The sequence below is a fragment of the Macrobrachium rosenbergii genome, chromosome 50 (genome assembly GCF_040412425.1).
Source record: "Macrobrachium rosenbergii isolate ZJJX-2024 chromosome 50, ASM4041242v1, whole genome shotgun sequence".
Classification (NCBI taxonomy): domain Eukaryota; kingdom Metazoa; phylum Arthropoda; class Malacostraca; order Decapoda; family Palaemonidae; genus Macrobrachium; species Macrobrachium rosenbergii.
In genome coordinates this window covers 28,773,692-28,795,504 of record NC_089790.1, presented here as the reverse complement: position 1 = coordinate 28,795,504, position 21,813 = coordinate 28,773,692, and the positions used below count along the sequence as shown (strand labels likewise).

The 21,813-nt window shown below is 36.3% G+C and overlaps 1 protein-coding gene across 21 annotated transcripts in view; it reads left to right on the top strand.

The window, feature by feature from the left end:
• The window catches only part of Stacl (Stac-like), a 566,256-nt gene that overhangs the window by 522,635 nt on the left and 21,808 nt on the right, over nt 1–21,813 (top strand). For 19 of the 21 annotated variants that reach the window (XM_067094383.1, XM_067094381.1, XM_067094379.1 and 16 more), the window contains one exon: nt 11,901–12,037. In XM_067094383.1, the coding sequence (XP_066950484.1) occupies nt 11,901–12,037 (137 nt within the window). Of the gene's footprint in view, nt 1–393; nt 514–11,900; nt 12,038–21,813 lie in introns of all 21 variants that reach the window. The other 2 variants (XM_067094369.1, XM_067094365.1) reach the window with 1 other exon arrangement.

The window sequence follows — 21,813 nt, the reverse complement described above, 5'->3', positions numbered from 1 at the left end:
ATTAATTTATGTATATTTATGAATATATTTGTGTTATCTTTATTGATACTATGGTAATGTGTAATCAATCATTTTGAAGCTGAAAGGTGTGTAAATTATATTGCTTGCAAAAATGATCATATTGTTAAGTACAGTACTCCAAACTACTCAACATTAAATTTTTTAAGTTTTATTGAAAGTTGAACTCCCCACAGCTCATCTGTGAATCAGGAGAGACCAGAAATGGTTCTGTACCTTTCTGTTTTAGTGTACAACTCTCAGGAAATTTTCTCATTATTCTTATCCCTGATTTGTGGCCCTTGATCCCGCTTACTTGTTGTAAGTTGGTATGGCTGCAGAGAAACTACTAATTTCTTCATTTCTCCTACTTTCCACTTATACCTTTTATTTCAGAACCTAAACTCTCGGTGTTCGCCCTGGGTATGATAGCGTCCACCAAATCCCGCACCACTCACTACTTCCATCACCACCGTCCCAAATCGCCCCTTTACAACCACCTAAAGAGCCACACTGGTACACTCACTATTCCCCTTCATCCTTGTGCATAGCCAGGCCAGAAGAACTGTAGCTATGCTGCCTGGATGAATTGACAACTGTACTACTATTATAACTACTACTATTGCTACCACTATTGTCGTACTCTCTATTAGCATATACTCTAGAAGCTAATCCCTTTTGATTATTACGAAGGATAAATTATTATGGTGTTCATTCTTTGTTCCCAGTGATTACCATGTTTTACAAATTAGAGCTAGTTGATACAGTGATCGTCAAGCATCTTGCATATCTTAGTTTATGTTTATAAACAAGTACAGTATAGACACACATTCATGCATACATCAGATTTCTTTTTACACAAGATACACTGTACACACATGTATGGTGAATAGATATGTTGCATTACAAACAGTACAAAACATGAGTAGGCTATACACGCAAGATATCCTGTACACACATGTACAGTGAATGACTATACAGAACCATAACACTATACAGAACCATAAACAGCACAAAATAAGCACTTACATCTGCTGAGACACACACCTGCATATCTATACACATACAGTAATACACAATTTTTTTATAACATGCTATACACTGTATACAAAGATTTTTATTATAATTTACCATACAGTGTAAACTCTCTATATATATATAAAATTTATGTACATATGTAAATGGAAAGTTGGGTTGTTCCAAATCCAGTGTTTATGGTTTTCATCTATTACATTTGAGTAGATATGTCTATTATACTTAAGTAAAGGTATCCTCAAATACAAATTTTGAATTTTGACAACTTAATCATTTTGGCAGTGATTTCCTTTCATGTCTATAGAAACCACATATTTTATATCTCCTTGCTTTTTTCATACCCTTATTTCCGAAGTTGCTCTTGTTACATTTGTGCATGCATTCACCTGGGTAAACATATCTATAGTGCTGGAGCTGTGGATTTTTCTTCAAACATAATGTGCTCTATTTTAGTCTAAACCTAATCAACATTAGAATGAAATATCTGCCTTTTCTGCTAGTGGATATAAACTACATTTAAAAATCTTTCAATTACTGGCACAGTATATCAGATTTTAAAATTCAGCTTTATAGGAAGACATACTGTATGAATGGTAATGTTTTTATGCCAATGCAGTGTCTCTAGAAGTAAACTGTACCTCCATTGAAGTATTCGGCTCCCACATTTATTTTTGTGATATGAGTTTCCATAAAAGCTCTCTCCAGATCTGTTTACCTCAAAGAGGAAATGTAAGCCCTAAAAGATGAGCTTGTTGAAACCTGGTCTGTTCAGATCCCAAACATTGTCAGCTTTTTCCCCTCGTGGTAATTTTTATTCATTTTATTTTTAATGTTTTCAGATTGTTCACGAAATAACTTCTTGATTTCTTTGCGATTTGAATAACATTAGTAACCTTTTGCATGAAATTAACAATTTTAGCTACCAAACTCTGTAAAGATCTAGATTTCTCATGGTATTCAACACCTCCCATCCTGTCTGGACAGAATTTTGTTATGCTGACGTTGATGGTAAAATTCTTCAAATCACTAAGAAGACTGGCAGAAGAGTGTATGTTACGAAAATGATCACTGGATCTGGTTTAACCCTTCATTAGTCTTTACTGAACATATACTATGTATATAGGTACATGATTCACATTAATTTACATGCACAGCATATACATATTTGCATAAAGACACACATAAATTATCAACATGAACATGCACTCAGATATATTTGTATTTATTTGCTCGTATACGGACAGTGAGCAGTACTGTATATTGAATGTTTTACTTATACTATATTTGAAATTAGATTGATATTGTCCAGAAACTTCTGTCCTGTATGTGCTGCAGTTGGTAAACTGTAAAAGTGTTCTTTTGATCCTATGTGATGATGCCGTGTTTAAAAGCCTCGCAGAAAAGAATATTGCCGCCACCATTGCCTTCAATAACCAGCTACTTGACGCCGTTCCATAGAAAACCTCAATTTTTCCCATAAGTGGCACCCATTTGGAGCCAACTTGACTTATTGCTCTAGTGCTCCTCAGGAAGCTCTTTTTGCCAAAAGGCTTAATAGAGATCTTCAACAGACCAACAGATTTTTATGGTTTTAGTGTAGTAAGCTACATCTGCTGTAGTATAGTTTATGTTGCTTCCAACTTGATACTGAATATTGTTCGTCTTTTACAGCCGGTAGTTTAATTAGTTTGTTTTGTCATTTCTTTAGCTTTAGCAGGACTGCATTATGTTAATACAATATTGTTGCCTGTTATTAATCATGCAGTTGTTTACCACACTGAAATCTGTTTACTGAAAATTTTAGATAGTTAATTTATTGACAATGTTCAAAATTGTGAAGAATGCTCCTTGGCTGTCCAAGCGTAAGAAATGGTAAAGGTCAGAGACATCTCGAAAACTCTGACAAGGAACATTTCTGTTTTTAGTATGTTAATATATATGCAAGTCGGAAACAGAATAAATTGCAGTTTGGATTGATAACATTATTCATCTAATATTTTTCAGATTCTTTAAGAATAACCTATTCACTTTCATGTGCAACAGTATATTAAACAGTTAGGTTGAGTATGAAGGTAAGAATGTGTTAATATTTTATTGTCATGAATATTCCAGTGACAAATAGGATTTCATTTTGTCTTCAATTTAGGTGTTGAAGGACCATAGAAAAAGGACCTGTGACTAACTACTGAGATTGAATTGCTGCATATGCTCACCATAGTTGAGAGTCCCCCTCTCTCTCTCTCCCTCTCTCTCACTGTCTTCTTTAGAAATGAAAGCAAAACTCTCTATCTTCCAAACGCTGCATCTTTTATGACATTTACGTCACGGCTATCTCAGATTGTACAAACACAAACATACAGAAATCAGGTATCTTCCCATGTCAACTTATGTGCCTAAGAACACAAACACAATGATGACAGTTGGGATTTTGAATCCAGTATTTTATGATATGCAAAGCAAAACCTGACACTTGAGACAGTTTTAAAATGTAGAAAGTAGAATTTCAGAGTGATGAATCTTAATGAGCCAAGTTTTGAAGTGTAACAAAAGTTTCAAGACAGAGCATGGTGTTATTAGCGGGTCAGTATTATTTCTAGGGGTTATGTTTTGTAGTTATTTTTAGATGAGGTGAAGTTCCAAACTAACATATCCTTGTTCAGTATCATTATCCGTAGGGACTGTAGAAGTGTTCCTTTGTTTTGTATATGGTAATTGTGACCTTTAAAAACAGGGAGGTCTCAAGTACTACCTATCTTCAACAAAAATCAGACTTCCTGACAGGTAGATTGCACCAATGAAAATTATAACAGTTGAAAATTTAGATATGTTGATTTTATGCTGTCCAGTATATGATTAGATTATAATTCACAGTCAAGTTTTTTGTTTATCATTGCACTTTGAAATTGTGTGATTGCTTTTCTATAGATGTTGTATCTGTTAATAACCTACAGCAGTATGAGGTTTATTTGATGGGCGCTATAGAGCCCAATTTCATAGGAAATGAATGTCAGTGATGTCATAGGTACACCCATAACCTGCAGTTGTATTACCTAAGAATGGCAGTTTTATCATGAAAAATTTTTAATCAGTGGACTTTTCATGAGCTAGGAAGCGAAATTACAATCCATAAGGTTGTTATTTAACATTCCAAGATTAATTTGGTTTGGTGAAGTAATTTTTGTTGTTTTTGGAATGCAATGTATTACAGTATTAAGTTTCCCACATATTGTCTATTTTTCCACACTTTTGTTCTAGAAGTATTGTGACTTAACATAATTTTGTATATCCAAACTTGCCTATTACTTCAGTCGGCTTGTCAATCTTCCATCTATTTTTAGTATCTTAAAAAGAATTTGCCCAGTGAGTCTGTGCAGGAATTACTATTGTAGTTGACTCCTTTTTATTTAAATCATGCATTTTTATTTTTTGCCAAACATTAAATCACAAAGAATATCTTTGCAACGTGTAGGAAATTTAGATTTAGAACAAAGCATCTTTTTTTGAACGTGAATTTCCAGTGACATTAACATAACTTGTATTGACACACACTTAAGTATTGTGTTCTGTCACAAAGTCCTTAACTGTTGAAAGTGCGTTTAATTTTGTGTGTACTGTATTTGGTTTTGATAACAAAACTGTTAATGTACACAGTCCAGATATGTTATTTATTGTCTGAGTCCCTACAGGTACTTTGGACAGAAGCCCATGTATAATATAAATAAGTTTTGATATTCATTTTGCACTATATCAGTCATTCTCGATAAGAAAAGTGCATTATATCTAGATACTTGATCAGAGCCTCATTGTCTCATGAGATTGTACTGTAGATTTATGTTTCATCATGAGATGACAGCAAATAATTCCCATTGAAGCTACCCACCAACCCATGGGATGGTAGCCAACTTGTCCTGTGGTTATATGCTTCAAACAACATGAAATACTGTGAAATCTATTCCTCTCATGATATCAACTTGATTCTTTTCATTTGCCAAAGCTGAACTGGATTAGCTTCAGTTCTCCATTTTGTCCATCAGTTTACCAGTGAATATCGAGTCACATGTTCTATCAGCCAGGCTATGCTAGTTGTGCCGCCATTCTGAAGTTTTCTGATTGGCAAATTTAGGTGTTGGCTGAAGAAATAGGTTATATATTCATTTTTCTGTCAAAACTCCATCTCCATCCAAGACATGGTTTGGCTATGCCTTCTTTTTGGCTACCCAGACTAGCAAGAAAGCTTACCGAACCTACATGGAATCTTCTTCTGCTCTGATTTTTGCAGCCTTCAAAGTTGTGGGGTATCGTCACAAAACCATACTTTGTAAAATAAAAATTTTAAGACTTTCCTCTTTTTGAGAAGTGAAAGTCTCCAGAAAACATTGGAAACTTTGCTTTCCCCTCTTTCCCTCCCAAGTTTGCACTTTAGCTATCCTCTCTCCTTTATAAAAAAAAAAAAAAAAAAAAAAACACTACTTTTGGCCCCATATTTTTCCTTATCTTGACTGGCCCTAAGATAACCCTTATATGGGTGACCCGGTCACTAAGCATTTTACCAACTGTGTGCTTCCTTCTGTCTCTTGAGATGATCAGTTACGGCAGGGTCAAATTTTTAACTGTGAAATAAATGTTCCATTAAATAATGGTGTGTATTGCATATCAGCTCCCTATCCTGTACAGTATTGTAATGTTACATTACAAGTGGAGTATCAATGGAGTGTTCTTCCTTGTGAAATAGACCATATTAAATGGTAAAAATCACTTCATTTTCCACCTTATTTGTCAAAAGTTACTTCCAGATCTTCTAGATATGAGATTCTCAACCTTTTTATGGCATGGTCCCCTCCCAGCCAAATTGAGTTCGTGTGCCCCCCCTCCCCCGACTTGCGTTGATATAGTAAAGACTGTAGTTTGAGTTTTGGGAGAACTATGGACTCAGAACTCCTGCTCCAATTGTAACTCAATGGGCATCATAATATGGATGAAAATTTTATTTGAAAAGCTCACAAATATGTAACAATGAATCTGTGTATACTAATCAGAATCTTCCTCCAACGCTTTTCAATGTGATCCTTATGACTGGTGCTGGACTGCAAGCTGGTGAATGTTTGGCTCCAGCGCTATCAAAGTGAGATGTTGATTGCCTCTTTTCTCAATACTGAGGCAATTACAGGTCTTTGACAGTAAGAAAATAAACCTAGTTCAACCAAGTAGTATGTTAAGAAGGCGAAGAACAACCTAACATCTTTCCAGAGTTTCTGGTACACTCCCTTTTTTAACTCACTTGAGTTGTTGCCGTTTTGCAAGTGTATTACGTTTTCTTGTTAGATGATGATAAACAGATCCAAAGACCAGTATGGCACCGTCATTTGGATAAGGTCAGAGAAGCAAGCCTCTGTATATAAACTAAGCGAACTCCTGTGCTCCCAGGTTCAACCAAAACAGTTTCAGTCAGTTGCTTTTTTAGTCGTTTACCAGAGCTTTGGGTTTTAAGATTATTTACCCTTGAAAAGATCATGTACGTTTTCTACTCTCTGTGAAAATAATCACAACAAGCAATTAATGTACCAATATGATCTATAAAATTTATGGAGGCCTCCCCATTTTTCTAATTTTATCCTTTGGCACCTGCAAATTTCTCATGGCCCACACTGAGAAACCCTGTTCTAGACTACTAACCCTTCAATGGAGTTGCTCTTAACTAAATAGTCTAAGGTTTTCTCACTTTTTCTTATCATGTTTTCCCTTCTTCTCCTGTCAAAATTGGTCTTCCAGTGATAAACCTCACGTGACTGTATTTACTGATCTCAGAACATCGTTGAAGATGAGGTTAGATGCCATGCCTTTTCTCCCAAAAGAGATGTGGTCGAGTGAGATGAAAGTCCCATGTCAAGCTCTACTTTTAATGCTGGTAGAGCATAAAGAACTCATACATATAAGGCACAATAAATAACATTAACATCAACCACCAAATTTCAGCAATAAAATTACCTCCACAGGAGAATGTCAGTTATACCCTGTTAAGCACAAATTACTGGTCAGGTTTCATTGTTGCATCATAAACAATCTCCCAACATTGCTGTTAAGGATGCTGTTCCTTTATCCAGTTCTGGGGAACTTGAATACATACCCAACCATGCAAAAAGTTAATTGTCACAAACTAGATGGCAGTGGCAAAAAAAAATTGAACTAATCATGGTTAATGATAACCTATGCTGTTTCAATGAACCAGAATCTATTACGATTTTTTAAAGAAAACTAAATACCTCCTATTTACATAACTTTGTTCCACCAGCTACATGGCCGGTTGAAGTGGAGTATATATCATGTGAAATGTAATCAAGTAACCACTTTCTGATTATGATATTTTCTCTACAAAACTTAACAACTTCTACACCAAACCAAAAGATGTACAGAAGCTGATTGATATGAACAAAAGATATAAATGATAAAAGTCACATTATTTGAAAGATTGCATTATCACGAAGATGCAAATAGTTTTAGTGACGGTTGACGCAGCTGATAGGAGAGAAATACAATACTTGACTGGGAGGTATCTTGATGCTCTAAACAAGAGATTCAGTAAAATAATAAACTACCAATGCAAGAAAATGCTTTATAAAACGTGTTAGTAAGTACACAGATAAATACTCTCAAGCCATTTTATAATAAATTATGGAAAATCTTGTAGAAAAGTAACTTCAGGAGAAATTTATTCATGGAAGCAACATATTACGAATACAGGAAACAAAATATCAGTCAAAAGATGTACGTAGTATGAGTTAAAGGACAGAGCATATGACATGAAAGACAATACACTGCCAGTATGCTTAGGAATTGCTTTGAAAATGTAAGCATGCTAAATACATTATGTAAGTACTTCTAAAAATTAAAGCAGAAACTGAAGAATACCTTCCAAATTTTGAAACTGCAAAAGAAATTGTACTAGAATACAAGATTTGTGATGGAAGGCTAGAGTTCGCCCTCTCTTTCATCAGTTCATTCCTCTGAAAGACAAAATTATTTTCATGCTAAACCCACTGTAAATGGTAAAATTGCAGATTAAAAGAATGCCAAACATGACAGCCTAGGCCAGCTGCCTTAAACATACTCAGAACGCTTCTAATGCCTGAAGTTCAGCAAAATTGTCTAATGTAATCCCAATTTTACAATAAAGTTTTTGATATCGTATGTAACTTACTGATTAATTAAAGAATTTTTGGTCACGAGTCTGAGCTACCCCTACCAGAAGTTTTTTCCTGGCCATTTACTGGCGCTGAATAATCCAGATGAGTTCCGGCGCTTGGTCTTCAAGACCTAAATTTCATAATCAATCAATCAGACCATTTACTCTGGCTAAAGCTATTTAAAACAAAGCTAATTTTATAATTAAATGTTAAAATAAGGTTCATTTTGCAATGAAGGAGCACTTTAAGAATAATCTATAGTGTAAATTGAACCATCCATGAGCTGCCCTTCAGTACCCAAGAGCAACAGTCATGTCATGTCTGTTGTCATGCAGCAAATTGTGAACCAGTGGTAACATACAAAAATTTTGTGAAATATATTTTAATGTAGTCTTATCTACAAAATAAGATGCAAATCTTATTCATTAACTAATACAGCATTCCTTATTATGACTTAACGTGTCTCGTTTTCTGGCGCACCACAATTTTGGTGGCACTGCTGCTGATTGAAAACAAGTGTTAAGTTATATAACCTAGGTTGCATTTAGATTAACAGCTGGATGGTAGAAATGAAGTGATAGTCATTTTCCTCTCTTCTGATGTTGTTTGTGAAGTTTTAGTGGAGGGTACAGCATTTTTGGCACATGTTAAAGGCATCAGAAAATTGACACTTCTTGATGGTTTAAAAGAGTCTTCCTTGGGAAGATATAACCTTTTGACTGGAGAGTATATTTCTCTTTTTCATTGTAAATTTATTGCAACAAGCTGGAACATTCTGCATCTGCCTGTCAACTTTTGCCAGACTCAGATAATGGGCATCCATTTCCTCTGAAATCAGTATGCTTTTGCAACACTAATGGTAACAAATGCCTCTGTGAGTGTCTGTGCTGTGAACTGTTTTGGTGCCTCCATTACCAAGCATGCTTCTTTTGCATCAGTTTCTTTTTCTTCTATCTTCCTTCGGTTCAGTCAGTTCCTTGGTGGAAAGCTCTCGAGCTTTCAGGCCAACAAGTTCATGCACATCATCGTCACCCATTTCCAGTACTAGCCATTTCCCAGGTACTAAATCTGGTTATGCATTTCATCAAGAGTAGTGCCTTCGGTAAAGCTTTTGAAACTGATCATAAATTCCCTTAGTAATTTCTTTCAAATAACATTCATGCATTGTTTTGTGGCTTTCCATGTTGTAGAAATGTTCCAGATAGCATTTAAAATGTTGAAATATTTCATAAGTTTGCAAAACGTTTGTTCATGCTCAGTCAGTTCAATAGCCTGAGCAAATGTATGGCATATATGGTGCACTGTGAACATAGCCATTTTGCTGTGATCCATTGGCTGATTGAGTGGCATTCTGTTTGGTGACAAAAATCAGCCTTTATATCAGAGTGCATGTCACCAAGGTGCTCTGGGTGCCATGGACTATTGTCTAAAATCTTAGGAATCTTAAATTGGATGGTTTGATGACAACCAACTTTTGCTTGAGGAATAAAGTAGATCAAGAATATGTTTTCAAATGATTGCAGTGTTATCAAGGCTTTCTTGTTATGATATGACATATAGGAAGCATATGCTTGCTCCCATTCTTGAATGCTATAGGGTTCCTATTGGTAGATTTAAAATGCATTCATTTTGAACATTGCAACATTTTCACCCTAAAGCAGCATTGGTATTATTTTGACCTTTTGGTGAATTGGTCCCAATCATTTTACCCATAGAGTAACCCGCACAAACCAGTCCTGGTATGCAGAGAATGACATCAACATTATTAGCTGAATACATTTCAGGTGAATGTCCAAGCTCAGATCAAGAGGGAATATCAAGACTGGGATATGGCATAAGAAGGAAATTTTGTCTGAATCTTTAAGGACTAGAATTTATGAAATAAGGTTTTGATTTTATTATTAAAGACAAACCCTTCCCGCCAGCCCTCTGAGAGTCGAGTGTTTTGACTCAGTAGTCTGGTTAATATATTAATAATAATAATAATAATAATAATACTAATAATAATAATAATAATGAAATGAAGTAAGCCAGTAAGAAAAGATAAAATTTGTTCTCTACGCACGAACAAATGAAACTGGAAAACTTATAATAAAAAATTTGAATAACGATAGTTTTAGCTGATTATTTCAGTCTACAGATCACAAGACTTACTAGATCTTAATGTAGTATCATCAGGCCAGCCTTCCCAATACAGATTTCATGGATGTTTTCTTGCCAGCTACAAATTTTTGCATTGTTTTAAAAGTTACCCAAAATTTAAATTTTCAGCAATAGTCAGAACCTTCATTAATAAGTCACTCTTACCACAATTCATTTTACTTGCTGCACATCATTGCCTCTTCCGTGTTATGTAAGGTGATAATTCTTGCACAGCATCACTAATTTGATATTTCAAAAAATGTTTAGGCTCTGGTTGTAATAGATTGAAAAGGACGTTGCATTCGAAGCACTCATATTTCAGGAAATGTTTTTAGTGAAAAATGGCAACAAGACTGTAAAAGACAAGGTTAATCGCTTATTGTGACGTGTATCGAATAGCATTTTCTTATGAAATTTCAAAGATCACCAGCTCTACCTGATATTTTTTCTATTTCATGAATACTCAGAAAATTATTCATTGAAATTGTGATGGACATTTTGACATATGGTGATATGATTTAATTTTACTTTACCTTGTTGCTTAGTTCCGGCATGGATAATTTTTTTTTTATTGTATTAGGTTCTTAGAAGTGAAAAACAAAAGTTTCAATTTGGTGTTATTGTGCTTTTTCTTAATATTTATTTGTCCAACAGAGTGGCATATTGTGTTTAGTTTTTAATTTTTGGACTTTCAGCTTGAATTTAAGAGATCTATTTGAATGATATTTCATTGTGGTGCTATAAAATTTTAGTAGCCTTGATAGGATCTAGATTCATTAAACCATCAGTGAAGGAAATCGCTTGTATAATAATTGTACTTAACTGGACTGCTTGTGTCTGAGCATGCTCTTTGGGAGTGCAATTTCGGTTGCTTGCTGCACAACCGTTGTCTCCATTTATGTTTCTTTGTAGATGTGCCTTTTGCATGATGTTATGCTGTCATGTAAAAATGGTTTTAAAATGGTTGTCGCGCTTGTACTGTTTGCTAATTATGTGGACCTACGTGTAATATTAGTATTACCTATGTTTTTTGCTGTACAGGATTTTAAATTAAGAATATTGTGCCTAAGATGGTATTTTTTACTTTTACTATTTGGGACATTTACTTATAGAATGGATCTTATTTCTATTATCGTTAGTAAAGTTTACTACAAATGGGTTTTCTTAGATTGCAGGATGCACTAAATCCCTGTTGAGCACACTACTAGATATTCACCTTCATCTTTAAAGCTTTATTGTACATATTGTAATAAAGTATGCACTTAATATTTTCTTGTTTTCTAAAAGCAGTTGTACAGTAATTTTTGGATCATTCAGTAGTTGCACAATTTACTGTTCTTTACAGTGCTTTCATTCGGTAAAAGGTGGTCTTTTCTAGATTTTTAGCTTTAACTTCAGCTGACAATAGAGAAGTTATCTAAAGCAACGAGCGAAAAGGGTAACATTATCCTGGCATGGTATGATATAGAGCAACATGTCGTGTCGATGGGTAATGAACCTGTTGCAGTAAGAAGAAGTCATTCACACTTTCATTATTGTCAACAGCACCATCGAGTCCTGTGCATAACCGACGCCTTTTAACCACTCGTAACATGAGGATGAGTTCTGTAGAACTTCCTGATGAAAATGAGAAATCTCTAAGTTCTGCAAGCACCTCACCTTGTCCTTCTCCTGTTAGTAAAGTAAGTGAATTCCATAAGGATTTTTCATGAACAGAAGTAGAATAAGATTATAATACTTAAGGACAGTATTCTTATAAAACAGAGCTTTTCTATCTAATTAGAATATAGTTGTTCTGTGTGATATTGTTTAGCTTCACGATCTAATCATCAGAAATAGTTGATAGACTTATTGAATAGCAAATCTGGTAGTAAGAGATTAAAAGAGATTAAACAACATTAAGGTAATTTTGTTCTCTTTCTTGTGTGACCCGTGGATACTTCAGGGGCACTCAATAACTTACTTTATGCAAGTAGAGAATTCATTTCAAAATCAAGAGTAATGTATATTTTATGTAGCTGTCCTTCCTGCCTTCAGGCAACAGTAAAAAATAATGTTATTGATGACTACCCATTTAAACATTTTATTGTAAAAGTCTGGAAAATGTTAAGTTTATCCAAATATTTTAAGTTTTTTTATAGGTTGTAAAAAATTAAGATTTAACAATAACATTTTCATCAAGCCAGTCCTATGTGAGTTAAGACATTGTTAATTTCTAGGTAATCCGTTTAATGATATTATTATTATTATTATTATTATTATTTATTATTATTATTATTATTATTATTATTATTATTATTCAGTAGATGAAACCTATTCATATAGAACAAGCCCACAGGTGCCACTGACTTGAAATTCAAGCTTCCAAAGAATATGGTGTTCATTAGGAAGAAGTAAGAGGAAGTAAAGGGAAATACAGAAAAATTATATACCACTTATTAAAAATAAAAAAATTAATAAATAGATAAATATATAAACATGTATTAAAATGCAAGAAGAATAGTATTAGGGTAGTAATGCACTGCATTTTTGCTTGAACTTCAAAAGTTCCAACTGCAAGACATCTGGGAGCTGTTCCACAGTCCAAGAGTGTGAGGAATAAAGGACCTCTGGAACAGAGAAGTTCGACAGCAAGGCACATTTACTGCATATTGGTGCTGCTGTTCAGCGAATCTGTTGTTCACGGCAGATAAAGGGGATCAGGGATCGATTGTGAACGTGAAAGATCTCTATGAAAAAGTGACAAACAAGAGACCATCTGTCGGTCCAAGTCATAACTGCTACTATTAGGAAACAAACCTACTACCATGTTACAGTATATACATATATTTATATATGTATATGTATAATTATATATGTATATATATATATATATATATATATATATATATATATATATATATATATATATATATATATATATATATATATATATATATGGATGTATGTATATGTTTGTGTGTATGTGCCACAATAACTCTGAAACACATTGAGCAATTTCAACCAAACTTAGTATGCATATGATTTACTATCTAGAAATCAGCATGGGGGGTAAGACATCAATAGTTCCAAAGGGCATGAAAGGGGGGGAGGAGGAAGGGCTTCCCCAAAACGGGGCTGGTTCTGCCCATGAAATAGGGCTGGTTATGCCCATAGACTTAGTAACTTTACGAATTTATCATACCAAATTTCGGTATACATAATATGACTTACTATCTGGAAAAGAATACTGTCGGGGGTAAGACATTAATGGCACCAAAGGGGATGGGGGTTGGGAAGTGGGTGACAGAGAGAGAGTGAGAGGGAGAGGAAGTGAGAGAGAGACTAGAGGGGGTGTTAGGGAGAAGAAAGAGGGAAAGAGACAGGGAGGTTTGGTGAGAGAGAGAGAGAGAGTGAGAGACAGAAAGAGTGAAAGGGAGAGAGTGAGTGAGAGTAGAGCGGGTGTTTGGGAGAAGAAAGAGGGAAGGAGGCAGGAAGGGTTGGAGAGAGAGAGAGGGGTGTTAGGGAGAAGAAAGAGAGGAGGGGGTTGGAGCATGAGAGAGAGCAAAAGAAAGAGTGAGAGGGAGAGGAAGTGAGAGAGAGTATAGGGGATGTTAGGGAAGAGAATGAGGGAAAAAGTGAGAGAGAGGGAGAGGAGGTGAGAGAGAGAGTAGCAGGAGTGTTATGGAGGAGAAAGAGGGAAAAGTGAGGGAGAGTTGGAGACAGAAAGAGAGAAAGTTTATCGGTTGTCATTCAGAGTTATCCCGGGCAGCGCTGGGTTGGTCAGCAAGTACAGTATATATATAATAAAAAGGTGTAGAAAGAGATAGAAAAAAAAACAATCCCAGAAGGACAGTTCCCTGCTGTTTTTACGGAAGGAGACTCCCCTTCCTAACAATAACGTCTCCTCCTCTGCACCTTCCACATCACCTACCACATACAAAGTCAGCTTTCCCAGTAACAGGTAAAGTAAAAATAAATTTGCATTTTACTATTTACTTGATTTATGTGTTTGGTGTAACTTCAGTATACTAGGCTTGTTAAATTTTAGTTATCAAGCTATTATTTCTTCTGGGAAAAACTGCTTGGTTTAAGGATATTTCAGTTAAGGGATAGCCCTCTGGAATGGATTAAGTCCATTAACTGAGGTATGACTGTGTGTAAATCCTTAAACCAAGCAATTTTCCCCAGAAGTAGTAATGGTTTGTTGACTAAAATTTAACAAACCTAGTATGCTGAAATTATACAAAAAAAAAAAAAAGATACATGCAAATTTATTCTTACTGTACCTGTTACTGGGAAAGTTGGTTCTGTACGTGGTAGGTAGTTTGGAAGGTGAACAGGAGAGACGAGACATTATTGTTTGGAAGGGGAGTCCCTTTCCATAAAAACAGCAGGCAACAGTAAGAAGTAGCATTGCCATTCAGCAGGTTTACAACAATACTGCAGCTTTATCAAGGTGATATTTTTCCCCAAGTGTGCCCACATTTACTTTTATTAATGAACTAGGGACTACTTTCTTCCCTCCTCTGAAGAATATTTCTTCTCTGTTGTCTGTTGTGTACCCTTTGAAGGTCCTTTAGTTCTGTCCTGAGCTCTGCTTTGTGCTCTTCGATTAATTCCTCATTCACCTCTAAGACCATGGACTCGCCCAGAGATGCAATAGGTTCAACTTCAAGGCCTTCAAAATCAATTTCTGCTACAGCATTTGGCTGCAGTTTCCTCCAGGGAGAGTTCATGGTCCTGCAAGAAACCCTTCCCCAGGCTTTGTCTATGGAGATTATGCAGTGGAGGATGTTGAATTGATTGACTGATTGATTATGAAATTTAGGTCTTGAAGACCAAGCGCCAGGACCCATCAGGATTATTCAGTGCTGTAATGAAGGTGAAATATATGATTGATAGTGAATGATGATATACTAGAAAATTCAGTGTTAAAATATGAACGTAAAAAATGGAGTGATATTAGATGGAACCAACAAAAAATAAGTATATATTAAACTTTTATATTCAAAATATATACTTAGTATAAGAATAAGTATGACTAAAATCTTTATTAAATATACTGAAATCATATCTCATTAAAATAACCAGATTCTTTCAGATAGGTCATAAGGTTATCTACCTCAACATCATCATTTTAAATTTCTAAAATAGTCTTCCCACTTAGTAAGTACTTTGCCCTAAGGCGATTAAATTTAGGACAGTGCACCATCATGTGCTCAACGGATAGCTGACCACCACAGTGAGCACAAACTGGGGGCACTGGCTTTCTCTAAAATATAGCTATGAGTGAAGCGGGTATGGTCAATCCTAAGCCATGTTAGGATGATCTCAAATCTTCTGTTACGGTTAAAACCCGAACTCCAAAAATCAATACTTTTTCTAATGTTTCTGTACTTCCTATTTGTGGATAAAATGGGAAAGTCCATCTCTGCTGCCATTTTGTACGAATGTATCGTCTGATAACTGGACTCATATCCAAATGTGGCACCTTATTAGTTAAGATATCACATCTATCAGCCAGTTTGTTCCCTTCTAGACAGTGTGCCCAGGAATCCAACAAAACTTTACTGATTTGCGCGAACAAAAAGATAAAAAAGCCATTCCTGAGCCTTTTGAATTAAGGGATGGGTAGGGTTAAACTTCTTTAGGGCTTCTAAAACACTCCTTGAGTCACTATATATTACTGTGGATTTAAATTTCTTATCAGATGCAAGATTTAAAGCATCAACTATGGCTGTTGCTTCAGCAGTGAATATGGATGAGGAGTCTGATAACTTTTTCTTATTTATGATTCCCCCTCACACACCACTGCACATCCTACTCCATCTTCCGATTTTCCTGTCATTTATATGCCTCTCATCATGCTCCAAAAACTTGTTTCTGACTTCTTCCGAACGATCTTTCTTCTTTATCTCTTTAATGCAGACATCTATTGCTGGAATAAACCATGGAGGGATAGCAGGATGTTTAATTTGTAGGATCTTCTGCGTTTTTATACTTTAATCCTCCAGTTCACCTAGCTGTCTGATTTGAAATGGTATTGAAGATCTAGATCCAAAAAGCCTTGAGTCACACTGTTTTAAGATCCCAAAAGAAGGATTCTCCCTTCAGCTCTTCAGCCACATGGTGTATCTCAGACCTAGCTCATGCTTCCTTAAGTCCAGTGGTAGCTGATGGGAGTCTACATAAATACTTTCAATGGGTGAAGTTCTAAAAGCTCCAGTGCAGATCCTTAGCCCATATTATGCACAGCGTCCAATTCCTTAAGTTTAGTCTTTGAAGCAGATGAGTATACTTGGCAGCCATAGTCTAACTTAGATAAACATACTGCATTACAAAACCTTAACAACGATTTCTTATCAGCACCCCAATTAAAATTAGATATTACTTTTAAAATATTTAGTGATCTCTTCACTTTCAATTTTAACTGGTCAATAAGATTATTCCAAGTGAGCTTTTCATCAAATACCATTTCTAAAAATTTTACTTCAGTGGAGTAAGGTAAAATAATTCCATTTAAGGTAAGAATTGGAATGGTTTCCTTTGTTCGGCATCTTCAGAACCGAACAGCAACAGTTTTAGATTTGGAAAATCGAAACCCTTCCTCATTAGCCCACTTGCTAACTTTATCAATGGCTCTTTGCATGAACCTGTTAGTAGATGCTGCATCGTATCCTGTGCAGTACAGAGCGAAATCATCTACAAATAAAGAACCTGTTACTGGTGATGGTATCTTTTCTAGTACTCCATTAATGGCAATAGCAAAGAGAGTGACACTAAGGACACTACCCTGAGGAACTCCCTCTTCTTGTAAGAAAGGTCGTGATACATGATTGCCAACTCTTAACTTTATATATCTTTCTGATAAACACGAATATATAAATCTGATCATTTTTCCTTTAATGCCCATCTTATACAACTTTTATAATACCATAACGCCATGTGGTGTCATATGCCTTTTCCAAATCAAAGAAAACTCCTATTATTTGGCACTGTTTAGCAAAACCTTGTTGTATTTGGTTTGAAAGCCTGAGCAAGGGATCTAGAGTAGATCTACTTTTCCTAAAGCCAAACTGGAATGGAGAAAGAAATTTATTTGTTTCTAAGTGCCATATAAGTCTGGTGTTAATCATCTTTTCCATCAGCTCACAAACACAACTGGTGAGAGCTATTGGTCGGTAGCTCCTGGGTAAAACAGGATCCTTGTTTGGTTTCTTCATAGGGAGGATTAATGATAATTTCCAGCTCTTAGGATAGTACCAGTTTCCCAGATTTCATTTACTAAATCTAAAAGAAATTTCTTTGAATTTTCTGGGAGATGTTTCAGCATTTCATAAAGTATTTTATCTTCACCAGGGGCTGATGGTTTGGTATTCTGCAAGGAATCTTTGAGTTCCTACAGTGTAAATTTTGCATTATATGGTTCAAAATTTGTTTCACTTAAATCAAGAGAAATCTGGATATTTCTAATGTCTTGGAATTCTACAGAATAGTTCTCACTACTCGATATTCTCGAGAAATGTTCTCCTAATTTTTCTGCAACCCTCTCTGGTTGGGTGATTAGGTCACCATTTATCTTTAGGGTAGGCAGAGGTTCAGGGACAAACTTGCCCATTTAGTTTTTTAATTTTCTTCCAAATTATTTTGGATGGTGTTTTTGAGCTAATGCCATTAATGTAGTACATCCATGACACTCTTGTTGTTGAGCTAATGCCATTAATGTAGTACATCCATGACTCTCATGTTGCTTTTTTAAAATATTTTGTTTGGCCACAGCACGGTGGTAAATAACTTTGGCTTGGGCAGTTCCACTCCTCTTATACTTTTTGTAGCATTTTCTAGTGATCTTTCTCGCACTAATGCAGGTTTTGTTCCACCAAGGAACTGCTGGTCTAGAGGGCTTGCCTTTTGTTGTTGGAATAGAGGTAATTGCACTGTTGATGGTGGTGTCATTGAAGTAATTATATGCCTCTGAAATGGATGGAAATGATTTTACATTCTTGTCCATGAGAACAGACTCATTAAATTTCTTCCAGTCTTCTTCATCATACCTTCCATTTGGGAGGTGACTCAGAGGGCTGATTCTTAACTGTTTTTATATGATTTAGGAAGTGGTCACTCCCATTTGGACATTCATTTACTGACCATTCATAATCACTGTGAACACTATTGATATTATGGTCATCTATAATATCCTCCAACATCCTACCCTTGGTATATGTCATGTTCCCACCCCATATGGAGTTGTGAGCATTAACATCACCAAGAAGGAGGAAAGGAGTAGGAAGCTGATTGATCAGTAAATGAACGTCGTTATAAGTGAAATCCAAATCAAGAGGAAGATAATTGGAGCAAACTGTAATTTGTTGTCTAAAATGAAAGTTACTGCAACAGCTTGAAGATGAGTATTAATTGATAGCAAGGAGTGTTGCAGCGACTTGTGCGCAATAATTGCTGCACCTCCCTTAGCTCTATCTCCAATTGGTGGTGGAGAATTATATATGCTGTAATTTTACCCAGGATTATTTTGTGTGCTTCCAAGGTTAGTTTCCTGGAGACACACAATACCTGGGCTATGGTCATGGAGCAGTACCTTCAGCTCTTCACTTCGAGCCCTAAGACCTCTACAGTTCCATTGTAGTATTGACGTGAAAACTATTTTTTGGGCTTAGTGGAAGGCCCTTTGAATGGAGCCTTCTCATACTCTCTTTTGTTTATGAGTATTATCAAGAGATGATTTGGAGAGGACTGGTCTTGACAGGTTTGGTTTATTATCTGTTGATTTACTGATGTCATTTTGTCTCCCTTTCATGTCAGTTTGTTTAAATTCAGGTTGGGGTTCTTGCATCGGGCTTAGTACTTTGTATCTATTACTAAGTGATGCATGTTTAATTGGAGGAGAGGATGAGGGGGAACGTCTCCTCTTTTGGTGCTTTAGCTCCTCAGTCTCCATTAAATCAGGCAGAGACTCTGCCTGAGACAATTCCATGGTGGTTGGGGTAAGTGCCATCTTATCCTCTTTGGAGGCTTGTGCTCTAGCCTCAACAGGCCGAGCACCTGACCCAGATGGCTGGGCCACTACCACAGGGGTTGATGCACCTGCTACATTGGGTGCTGCCACTGCACCCCTAGTGGTAGATAGGGGTTGTGGCTTAAGAACTTTAGCATAGCTCCTAGGTTGTTGACCTAATTGTCTTTTTGCAAAACCGATACTTATATGCTCTGCATTGGCTTTATTTAGTGCAGATAGTTCAATTTTGTAAATTTCACAATTTTTTGTATATTGGATTTATGTTCCAGCAGACAGTTAACACATTTTGCTTTTCTATTACATTCATCATCATGATGGACACCAGAGCAGTTTATACAAATTTTATCATGATAGCACTGCATTGGTCGTTTCTGGAAAGGACGTACTCGTACCCTTTCATTTTAAAATATGACATGAGAAGGTACTTCAGAGTCTACAAAAGTTAAAATGATCATGTTGGCAATAGCTGCCTTTTTCACTCTCCAAACTGAAGTGGGACTCATTTCTAGAATTTCTTCTTCTGTCATGTCATACAGGTCTTTATCAAATAGTACTCCTCTCCCATAACTAAAGCTTAAGTGGGGCTTGATCTTCGTAATCATTTCATCATTTTTTATGTCCAACAAGGTCAGCATATATGCTTGGGTAGTGGTTTTGGCATGAATAAGAACGATGTTCTTCCCAAAACGAGAAATATCACTGCCCTTTATTCCTCCCACCTTTTTCTGAAGAAACCTGCAAAATTTATAGTAATAATTTTCCTCCTTGGCTGAAGCTACCACCCACATAGGAGGTTTAGGAGTCCTTATTTCTGCATTCTGGTTTCCCTCTGGTTTATCCTGAGCCCATTTAGATGGCACATAAACGTCCATGTCTTTGGGAACTTTGTCTGTTAAGGCTCCTCATATTGTAGCTTGACCTATTTGTATGGCACTTATCATACTACTAGCCTTTAGAGCCTCATCATGGCTATTAAAGGTAACCCACGCTTCCCATTTAGATTCAATATCAATAAAGTTCATCCTGATTTCTACAACTGTTCCAAATTATTTCAGAGCTGTTGAGGTCATTTCATAATCACAACAGACTAGTAAGTCTTCGATATGGAGCATTCTCAAATTTTTCACACAACCTGGCTGTGTTGAGGATTTAATTTTGGATGAAGATTTCTTAGAGAAGTCCATGTCCTTGCTTGAAGTCGTCATCAATGAAGCATGGCTAGAGGGTCCAGGGGAGGGGAGGTCAGGAGGGGATCAGGATATTTGTTATTACTGGTTTTTGTCAATTTATTTTTGGAGAAGTCATCAACATTTGGAGAAATTTCAATCTCCAAGGTGGGTGCAGAGATCATCATCTGTGCCAGAACAGCACCATCAGAGGGTCCAGGGTACTCGAATCCTTATAAATGCTAGACATAAAGATCTGAGAGGGGAAAAAAAAATAAACCTGAAAACCTTAAAAAGATAAAATCAGCCTTTCATGGGGTTTATTCTTCCACCAATGGCACAAGTGAGAACTGACTCCTAAATGACCATGTCCCTACCCTACCCCACGGGATGGCACAAGTGTAAGCCAGACCTGCTTGCTAGGACCGAAGGTATTACGAGAATACTATCATCCCCACTCTAATCGTGTTATGGGCAATCCGGATAGAGTGCCAAGAGTCTCTCTGGAATCTGTGGTTCCTATAATTTAACTTCGGATATAAACTCAATCCCATATAAACCCAATCCCAGTTATATCTTTTCCAGTTTATCAGGTCCAATAAAGTTTAGCAAAAGCGGAAAACTCCACAAAAATTAATTCAAAGAAACATATAATAGTAGGCAGTCCCGGGTTTACGACGGGGGTTCCGTTTTTACGCCGCGTCGTAAACCGAAAAATCGTCGAAAATCGTCAAAAATCATGAGAAAAAGGATTTTGACAAAGGAAAAAATCTATTTCTGGGGAGGAGCCCGTGTCACCAGAAATAATCCATTCAGCACTTATTTCTAGGTAATTCCGTTGCTAGATACCAGAGAAAAGCTAAATGTAAAGCTGGGGTTACTACCCCCAGAGCGAGCTCAAGAAATGGAGTCGTGTATGGTAAAGGGTGAGATTGTCACAATCACGGGACCCTGCCCTATAAAGATTCCCAATGCCAAAAGTCCCAACGAGAGGTGCCGATACAAGCCCATGCACTACTCGGACTGTACACAAGGCAATACTAGTCGCATTCCATGTTAGCACCCACCCCACTAGAATGATGTTTACCATGGGAGGAAAGAATGAAAAACAGGGGTGGGTCACCGGGTGACATGGGCCCCTCCCCAGAAATAGATTTTCCTTTGTCAAAATCCTTTTTCTGGATCGGGGTCCCGTGTCACCCGTGTGAAATAATAACAGAGAAATAAATATCATTCTTATACTATTAAAGACAATGAACTGCTTGTAAGGGAATAA